At 67.1% G+C, this 9,729-nt stretch overlaps 1 protein-coding gene across 1 annotated transcript; it reads right to left on the minus strand.

Annotated features, from left to right (window-relative positions):
* Positions 1-1,961: 1,961 nt before the first annotated feature.
* On the minus strand, positions 1,962-8,124 carry NRN1 (neuritin 1). Its single transcript, XM_004618858.2, has 3 exons — positions 7,719-8,124; positions 4,325-4,469; positions 1,962-3,047 (listed from the first exon to the last, which is right to left on the minus strand). Exons 1-3 carry the CDS (start codon positions 7,771-7,773, stop codon positions 2,819-2,821), a joined length of 429 nt encoding a protein of 142 aa, XP_004618915.1. The 5' UTR covers positions 7,774-8,124; the 3' UTR covers positions 1,962-2,818.
* Positions 8,125-9,729: the final 1,605 nt, after the last annotated feature.

Consider the following 9,729-nt stretch of genomic DNA (forward strand, 5'->3'; position numbering starts at 1 on the left):
CGCTGTCTCGCACGCTCTCAGTCCTGCTGCTGCTCCAGGGCAGGCGCTGGGCGAGGCAGTTGGGCCCCGGGAGGACGCTGTCCTTTCCAGTGAGGGAGCCGGCCGACAGCCAGGGCTGCAGGGACAGGGCCGGGCCGGGCCGGGGGCAGGGGCGGGGACAGGGACTCAGGCAGGAGGAGCACAGGTCCTGTGCCTGGCTTCGGGGTGGGGACAGGAAGGGAGCCTGATCTGCAGGTGCTGAGGGGAGGGCAGTGTAAGGCCCCTGGTGCACGTGTGAGCATGTGTCCACATGAGCATGTATGTGTGTGCATGTCTAAGTTTGTACATGCATACATGTGAGCAAGTGCACATGAGTGTCTTGTGTGCATGTGAGTCTGTATGTGTACATGTGAGCGTGGGCGTCTATATCTGCAGACACATGTGAGAACATGTGTGTGTGACTGTGCCCACGGAAGTGTACATGTGGGCATACCACACATGTGAGTGCACGTGTGCATTTATGAGTGTATAGTGTTGAGTATAGGCAAGCACATGTGTGTGCATGTGATGTGTTAGCATGTTTATGTGTGTTCATGCATGTACACATGTGAGAGTCATGTGCACACACTTGTGCTCATGTGTACACACAGGTCAGTGCACAGGGCGGGTGGGAACAGAGAATTTGGAAGCCATCCTGGAGGAAGCGGTGCTCTGGCAGGGCTAGCAAGTGTGTGTGCTTCCTCTGGAAGGGCTGAGAAGAGGCTTCAGCTCTGCCTCACCTGCACCCCCAGGGCTCATGGGGATGCACTGGGGTGAGTGTGGGCTGGACTCGAGCCCTGGGCCTGCCCAGCCAGCAGGAGGGGCCTGAGGACACCGGAGCAAGGGAGGAGACTCCCCGCGTGATAAGCCCACCTGTCCCTGGCCAACGCCCAGCAGAACCCGCCCTCCGTCCCATCTCAGTGGCCTCAGGCCAAGTGGCGCCTCAGAGGACAAACCCCAGCCGGGCTGGCCAGGGGGCCGTCTCCAGCTCCCGGCCATCTCGGGCTTCCTGAGAGCAATGACATCAGTGAACATGTGGGTTCATCAGGATTAAACCGAGAGTAACGGGCAAAGTCAGAGACCCCGCGCCAGAAGAACGCGTGCCCAAGGAGCCGTGCTTTGTCCTGGAGGCGAGGCAAGGCGCTCTGGGCGTCCTCGTGCGCGCGCAGGCCCGGTCTGGACCTTGCAGAGGTCCCTCCAGGCCAAAGCCTGGCCTCCTCCCGCCTCTCCACCGAGCTTGGCCAGCGGGGGCGCCCACTCCTCCCCAGCTCCAGTCGGAGACGCCAAGCCAGGCCCAGGACCCCCCTTGTCCTTCCTTAACCTCTGGCTCTGCGAAGGTCAGACCCTGGAGTACCCGAACTCGGATCTCAAAACACCCTGCGCTCCCGGGGTAACTGCGAGGGGGGCGCGGGGATGCGGGGGGCCCGCCCCGCGTACTGGGGGCGCAGGTGCGTCCTGCTGAACCCGACAGACATTCGGCTGGCTTGGAGAGAGTCCCCGCCCCTCCGTCTCCTCAGGAAACCGGGTCCCGGGTCCGCCGATCCCCGCGCGCCCCCGCCTCGGCTCCTCCAGGGTTTACGCGCGCGCAAGGCCACGCGGGGCCTATAAATAGAGGGGCAGCGGCTCGGGCGATCGATGCGGCCCATCTCCGCGCTCTTCCAGCCGCGCCGCCTTATCAATTATGAACGAGTCCGGCCCCGCCAGGGACGCAGCCCCGCGCGCCCCGCGCGCCTCAATGGTGGTTCCCTCGCCGGCGGCCACCGCGCGCGCGGGCGGGTCCGGGTGCCACCGCGGGAGGACTGTGTCTCCGAGTGGATTCCTCCTGCCCCGGTCAGCTGGACCCCGGGAAACGGCCGCCTCTAGGACGCGCGGCGCAGGTAGGTGGACGCGGGCAGGCGCGGGCAGGCGCGGGCAGGCGCAGGGCGGAAAACAGACGCCACATGCCATTTCAAACAATAACTTTTATTTTATACTTCTCTATACTTTGTAGCAAATCTTTTATTTTTTGCTGAATTTAATTTATAATAAACTTTGTTTAAATTACATCTCTCTTTGTTTTTTAAAATCAAGGCTCTTTTATGTCAAAATTTTTTTAACTATAATTTAGATGAACATTTGACATCCCCCCCCCGCGATCTATCCCGATGGACGTTACTGGATGGGTGACGGCTAAAGGAAGAGGCGGGCAGAAAGGCTGTGGGCAGGCGGGGGTGTGTCGTCCCGGGTGGGGCCCGCAGCCTGTCGGGGCGGGGGCTTCACCTAGACAACCAGGTCCCCCCACCCTTTTCCTCTCTCTCCATCCCACTCGGCCACACGAAGGGTTTTCTCGGAGAAATGAGCAGTGGCGATGGTGAAAACAAGGTGGAGTGGCAGAAAGCCGCTCGCTGGGGCATCCGCTCGGGCGCGCGGGGACGCGGCCGCGGACCCAGCCAGGCCTGCTGCGCCCATCCCGGCGCGCGTTCCATCCACATGGCGACTAGAGGTGGCCCAGGGCCGTTCCTGAGATTCTTTTGCCAAAAAGAAAACGGAAAAACCTAAAATTCGGAAACCAATGGGGGCGGGTCTCTGAGGCGGGTCTTATTTTGGTGTGAAGACGAACGAAAGCTGAGTGAGGCGCGGCCGGCGGGAGGGACGCGCGCGCGCGGGCGCGCGGGCCGGAGAGGTGGCACGGGGGGCCCGGCTTCCCGCAGTCCCGACGCGCGGCTGGCGAGGTGGCACGGGGTCGCCGCGTCCCCGAGAGCGAAGGGCCTTTCCTGGGCGTTCCGGGAGGTGGATGGTGGGTGGGCGCGGGGGGACGCGCTCAGAGCAGCCAGGCGGCGGCCAGAGCTGCCGAGAGCGCGGCCAGGAGCACGGCGGGCACCGGGAGCAGGACGCCCGAGGCCGCGCTGCCGCCGCCGCACAGCTGGAACATGCTGCCCTGGAAATTGAGGTTTTTGGATTCTTTTCTCAGTTTATCCCACAAATCTTTGGCCCCATCCTGGCAATCCGTCAGGGCCGTGACAGTGCAACTGTGGAAATCCTCCCAGTATCTGGCGAGGGGCAGAAGAGAAGAGAGGCAGGTCAGGCCAGGAGAAGGGCCTCTACGGCCACCCGGGGCGCGCGCGCAGGCCGGGCTCCCCTCCCCTCGCCGCGTTGTGTCCCTTTCCAGCCCCTGCCGGGCCCCTGTTCCCCGGGTTCCCGCTCCCGCAGCATTCCCAGCCCCCGCCTCTTCCCCTCTCCTTCCTCGCGGCTCCTGGGCGCACGGGCGGCGCCTCGGACCTCTGGGGTCTGGCCGGGCGGTGAGTGGGTGGTCGCGCGCTCTCCCTGCGTCTCCCCGCTCCTTGCCTGGAGGGCCTGAGGGCCTCCGAGGACACCCGCTTCGGGGGTGGGGCACCCGCCCGGCCACTCCCTGCCGCGCGCGCCCCAGACCCGGCTGGAGCCTCGGCAGCCCCGTACCGCGCCCTGCGCGCCCCCGCCCGCCCCCGCCCGCCTGCCCCCTTTCCTTAATCGTCCCCTTTCTTCTGAAAACCCAAAAATAGATCCCTTGACTAAAAATAACCCAGACCCGTGATCAATTCCGGGTCGATCCTCCAGTCCGCCCAGGCTCCCTCCCCGCGTGTCTCCTCCTGCCCGCTCCCGCGGCCCAGCAGGGCACCCGCGCGTGCGTCGCCCGGCGCCGCGCTCCCGGCTCCGAGTCGGGCTGGCGCCGCTTTCCCGCTTCCTCCGTTCAGAATCAGCAGCGAGGAGAGGAGAAGGGAGGGCCCGGCGCGAGCGCTGCGGCCTCCTCTGCGCTGCCTCCGCGGGGTCGCAGCCCCACACCCGGCGGCTAACAGGACAACGCGACCCGGAATAACCAGCCCCGGGGGGCGGCGAGGGCGGGCAGGAGGTCGCCGGCTTCCCCGCGCAGAGCTGGGCTGGGAGCTGGCCCTGTGCAGGAACCCTCCTTCGGGGCAGCAGGGAGGCGAAATCAGTCCCGTTTAATGCTGCGTCCCCCGCCCCCAGCCAGGAGGCCCTGCGGGTGAGGCAGAAGGTGCAGAAAGCACCCCCGTCCGCGAGTCAGGAGCTCCCTGCTGCACTGCAGGGCGGTGTGGGGAAGGCATCACAGCTCCCCTCACGCTTGGGCCGCTCTGTGTCCCTGCTACTGGCCTGGGGTGGGGGGGGGCAGGAGGGGCTGTCCTCCCTGGGCTGCCGGAGAGGACCCCTCTGCCTGTGCTCACGGGCCAGCCGGTCCAGATAAAAGAGCAAGCCTGCCTTCCCTAGCCCCAGGTGCGTGGGGGCACCCAGTGACCCCACCCCGGCCAGCGGCAGGAGGGGTCGGGACACTCACGTGCAGGCGGTCTGGATGTTGGTCTTGTCGTCCAGGCCCTGCGGGTAGTTGGCCATGCTGTCACCCAGCTTGAGGAGACAGTCGGAGAAGCCCTTGAAGACGGCATCACACTTGCCCGCGGCCCGAACGGCCTGCACCAGGGACGCTGCGGGATGGACATGGTCAGCCCCCGCCCGGCCCAGAGAGAGGCCCGGCCAGCGGGGAGGACGAGGGGGTGGCTGGGCCCGCCAGCCGGTGACCCCCTCCCCGGTATCTTTTTCTGTCCCCACGCCCCCTCTTCTCACCTCCCCCGTCTTTTCTTTCCCTCTCCCCTCACTGCCTCCTTCGTTCCAACACTTCCCCTCCGAGTCACGCTCTCCTGAGCTAGCTGAGGCTGGGGGGGTGGGGGTGTCTCCGCAGAGCGTGGGAGGAGGGGGTAGTGGCAAGGGGGCACAACTCAACCCGACACCGTAGGTGCTGTGAGAAAAGCCTGTCCCCAGCACCTCCCCAGGGCGGTGGGGACACGGAAGGAACAGATTCATCAAGTCTAACATCCAGCCCCGCTCTGCTCGAAATGCTGGATTCGATATGAAACCTGCCCTCCCCTTCCCTCCCTCCCCTCCCCCACCTCTCCCGGTTTAGCGGAGGGTGGGGTCCGGGTGCTGGGATGGGGCGTGAGGCTGGGCTCCCACCAGCCTTTAGGCCCAGGAAACCGGCCACCGTCAATGCTGCAAGCAGTGGGTGAGACCTTTCCCGGCCCAGGGTTCAGATACCCCACGCTGGGGACACCAGCTGGGCTCCCTCCAGGGATGGGGGTGAGAGAGCTTGGAGGAGGGAGAGGAGGGGGTGGAGGAGGAGGGGAGGGAGACTGGGGATCAGGCATGGGGGATGGTAGGAGGTGTAGAAGGGAGGAGGGGGAGCAGGGACCATGGGGATGCGGGAGGAGACAGGAGACTGCAGAGGCATCAGGTTGGCCAAAACCTGCAGGTGGGGGGGAGAAGCGGAGATCTGCAGCTGACCCGGCCTCTTTCCCCACCCCAGGCTTGTCCAGGGGTCCGGGGGGCTCCGCCAGCCCAGCCGAGGGGTCCCTGAGGCGGCGAGGAGGCCCCATCTTCCTCAAATGCAAACGAACTCGGGCGCCAGCTCTGCCTCGTTCCCGCGGTGCGGGTGTGTGCGTGTCCCCGAGGGACCCTGCCCTCCCTGCCCCTCCCGCCCACAGGCACAGGTCCCCACAGGGACGGGAAGGTGACCGCCCAGCTCAGCCCGCCCCTCCTGCAGACTGCGGCGGCCCTGCACGGCCCTGCGCCATCTAGTCGGAACGGGAACTGCGGGGAAGGGACAAAGGTTCCTGGGGCCCTGGGCAGACCAAGCCCCCATGGATACCCCCGGGGAATGAAGGTGAAAGTGCCCAGGAAGCAGCAGCTCAGACCCCCGGGGAATGAAGGTGAAAGTGCCCAGGAAGCAGCAGCTCAGACCCGGAATCACGTTCCGGGAAGCACGTTCCTCCCGGCTCCACAAAGGCAGCCCTGCAGCACCAGGGGAGGAGGATGCAGGCCCGCCCCCTCCGAGCCCCCAAATGCCGCTGCAGAAAGCAGCCCTTCCGGTGCACTGAGGGCTTTTTAAAAAGGGAAACTGGGGCTTGCAGGGGAGAGGGGAGGCGGGCGGCCGGCCACGTTAGCTCCCAGGCAGTGCCCACAAGCCCTGCACTCCACGCGTGTGCGCGTGTGTGAGCCCCACGTTTGGTCCCGCCAGGAGCAGATTGGAGGCCACTCTGCAGCTCGCAGCAGAGGGCCGCCTCAGCCCGCAGTGTCCCTTGGTGTCCTCTACCCAGGTTTCACCGGCTGGGGGGCGTGTGTGCCCCCACCCCATGCCTCTCCCTCCCTTCATTCATCTGTCCAGCCTCATTCATTCCCAGCTCCTCAGCGTCCACCACCCTCTCCACCTCCGCTCCCCCCCCCCCACTGTCTTGCCAAATGTCAATGATTTGGGACAGCGCCCAGCCATGAATTAATAAAGACCCAGCTCGAGTGCGGGAACGGCAGGGTCTGCGGGCAGAGCTGCTCCTTCCAACACCACGGGCGGGCGGGCGGGCGCATGGGGCCAGCTAGGAGTTGACCCCACAGAGAGCAGAGCCCCAAACCTTCTCCAATTAAATCTTTCGATGAAAATAACCATTGTCTGCAGCTCTGGACACAGGAGTGGGCCGACGGGTAAATCCCACCTCCACACACAGTCTGCACACTTAAACGATTTAAGGGAATTAGACTTTTAAATTCACTGCAGCCCTTCACCTAATTATTAAGGGCTTGGAACATAAAGGTCCCAAATACCAAATCATTTCTGAAAATCCGAGGAAAACGCCACCCTCCCACGTCCACTCTATACACCCTGCTAATGTTCCTGCAGAACGGACCAGCTACTCAAAATCAGGTCAGCGCAGAGCACCCCACTGCAAAGGCTCTGCTGGGATCTGCAGAACCCCCAACCCTGTTTATTGCACCTTTCCTGGGTTTTTTTGGTGTGTGTTGTTTGGGGGGTGAGAAAATTCGTTAAACATATCCTCTCTTGCTCCAAACCAACTCCCCGAAGCGCTCTGCCCCCAATACGGCAAGGGTTGTGTGCAAAGACGGGCGCCCGAGAGGAGGCGTGCGACAAAGCCCCGCTCCAGAAAACGGTTCCGAGAGTCCCTTCTCCCTAGTCCTTCCTAGTCCTGATCTGCGGGTCCTGCCCCGTTAGACCCGTGGAGACCACCGGCCCGCGGCGGGAAGCCGGGTTCTCCCGCGCCCCTCCGTGATGGGGTAAAAAAAATCGTAAACTTTTAAAAAGCCCTTCAGCGTGCCACAGCGATTCAACATTCCTGAACATAAAATGGAGACGAAATAAACCCGGGCACGGTCAGCCCCGAACAAATCAACCAATAAACGAAGGAACAAGAAGAGCCGGCCCAGGTGGGACAGGCGCCGGTCTCTCCTGCAGGGGGGCGGCGGGCGCGCACCGGCCGGCCCTCCGGCCCCGCGCACCTGAGCGGCCCCGCAGCCCGCCCGGGGAGGGGGCGCGCGAGGATGACAAAGTTCCCGGCACGCCAGCCCGCGCTCCGGTGGCGCCGTCCTCGGCCCGCGAACTTCCCGCTGTCCGCCCGGACTCCCCGCGCGCCTCGCCTCTGCTCCTTCCGAAGCTGCCTTGCAGCGTGAGGGAGGGAGGGAGGAGGTGGTTCTGACCCAAAGGGAAGCGGGAGATGGACGTGAGCTTTCCGGGGGGGGGGGACAGGGGGACCCTCCTGGGAAGAAGAGAGAACACGCGTTTCCAGGGGTCCTCGGGAGCCTCCGAAGGTCCCGCCCGGGACGCGCGGGGCTGGCGCGGTCCTCGCGCTCCCGGTGGGCGTCCCGGGGACCGGCCGCTCCGCCCGGCCACTCACCGATCTGCACCGCGAGGATGAGCGAGACGCATCTGCCGTTCAGGTAAAGTCCCATCCTACGTGTGGTCACACCATTTGCGGCCGCAGCCCTTCACACAGTTAGTTTGGAGAACGCGGGGGAAAGCTGGAAAACAGGCATTGCCGACAAGTTCCGGGGCGCGGGGACTTTATGCGCGGCGGGCGCGGCGGAGGGAGGAGAGACGCGCGCCGAGCGCGGCCACGGCGGCGGGGGGCGGGGGCGCCGCCAATGGTGCGCTCGGGCGGGGGGCGGGGAGCGCGGCGGCCGCCCACGGGCAGGCCTGGCGCGGGGGCCGGCTCCGGGGAACGCGCGCGCCTCCCCGGGATGACCGCATCCCCAGCCCGCGGCTCCCCTCCCCGCTCGAAGCCGGGGAGTCCTGGCGCGCCCACTCGGTCGTTTCCACCCGGTGTCCCTCCCGCTCCCGCGCCGGCCCCGACCCTCCCCACGGGGGCGGCGGGGCTTAAAGGCGCAGAGCCGGGGAGGGCGCGCGGGGGGCCGCGCGCGAGGCCCTTCCTTGGGTCCACCCTCCCCAGCCCCGCGGCCGAGCCGGGGCGCAGCCTGCAGCGCAGGGGCGCGCGCTCGGGGTACACCCCCGCCCGCCCCCCCGGGGACCCCGAGGGTGGGGTGGGGGCGGGGAGAGCGCGGAGGAAGCCATGGGCTACGCATTCGATTTTCGGCTCTCGGAGAGGGGACTGGTCTCGGGGCTTTAGGAAATTTCCGAGGCGCTCGCGCGTATGCGGGCCCCGTCGCTACCCCCACGCGTCTCCCGGGGAGTGTGCGGGGCCGCGCGCACGCGCACATCACGTCCGCACGCGCGCCCGGGCCCGCGCACACCTGCACCGCCGCGGTGCCCGCGCGCCGGGCTCCGCAGTCCCGCGCCCGCCAGGTGCCAGCCGCGACGGCCGGGCCCCCCGGGGCCCCCGCGTCTGCGCCCCGCGCGGCTCCCGGCTCCCGGGCTGCAGAAGGCCTGGCCCTTGCAGGCCCGCGCGCGGCGGTGACAGAAAACGAAAAGAAGGCGCCCCCACCCGAAATGCCCCACAAAGGCGGGGGGGGCGGGGACGGCGCGTTCTGGCGAGGCCGCTGCAGGGCGAACGAGCCACGGCGCCCCTGCACCCTCAGCGCCGGGGGCTTCCAAAGTCAGGGCGAGACCCGAGGGCTGGGACGGCCGCGGGTGGGCAGCCCAGCGGGCGGTGGGCGGGGGGCCTGGCTCTGCGTCGTGGCCGCGCCGGGTTCCGAGGCTGCCCCCGCGTACCCGGCCTCGGCGCAGAGGCTCGGACCGTGGGCGCGCGGGGGCGGGCCGGGCCGGTGGCGAGAGGGGGGCGTGGCGTGGATCCGCCCCCGACCTCGTCCAATAGGCGGGTAGGGGCCAGCACGGGGCGGGGACGGGGGTCCGGGTCTTGCGCCCCCTCAGCCCTGCACCTCCAGCCTCCCACCCGCCCCGGTGCGCCCCGACCTTCCTCTCCGCGCCCTGCCCCACGGATCTTCCCAAACGCTGCTTTTCGCGCGTGCCCTCGGAGCCCTGCCCTGCGGACAGAACTCGGGGCATGGGGGTGATAGGGGTGGGCAGCGCCCCCGAGGTCCCCCAGGCGGGGGGAGCCGGATGCAGAGCGCGCGCGCGCGCCGCTTCTCCTGGGGTTTTCCCCCCTCAAAACTGCCTAGTGCCTTGGGGCAAGGGCGCGGGGTGAGGGACGCAAACGAATTCAGGGGTGCCTCCGTGGTCTAGCCCCCGCGCGGCGAGTAAGCCAGCTTCTTGCGAGCAAAGGGAGAGTGGACGGTCCTGGGGGCGAGGGGCGGGGCCTGTCCTGTGGAGTGGCGCTCCTTCCAGCTGCAGTCCCTGCTGCAGCTCAGGGGCGCAAGCTGCTGGCCCTCCTGAAGGCTGCCCCCGGCCCTAGCGTGCAGCGTCCACCCCTTCCCACCCTCCTGTGCGCCCCCGCCACCACCACCACCGTTCCACGGGGAGGCCGAGCGCGGGGCGAGCCCGGCTGGGCGGGA

The sequence above is a fragment of the Sorex araneus genome, chromosome 2 (assembly GCF_027595985.1).
Source record: "Sorex araneus isolate mSorAra2 chromosome 2, mSorAra2.pri, whole genome shotgun sequence".
NCBI lineage: Eukaryota > Metazoa > Chordata > Mammalia > Eulipotyphla > Soricidae > Sorex > Sorex araneus.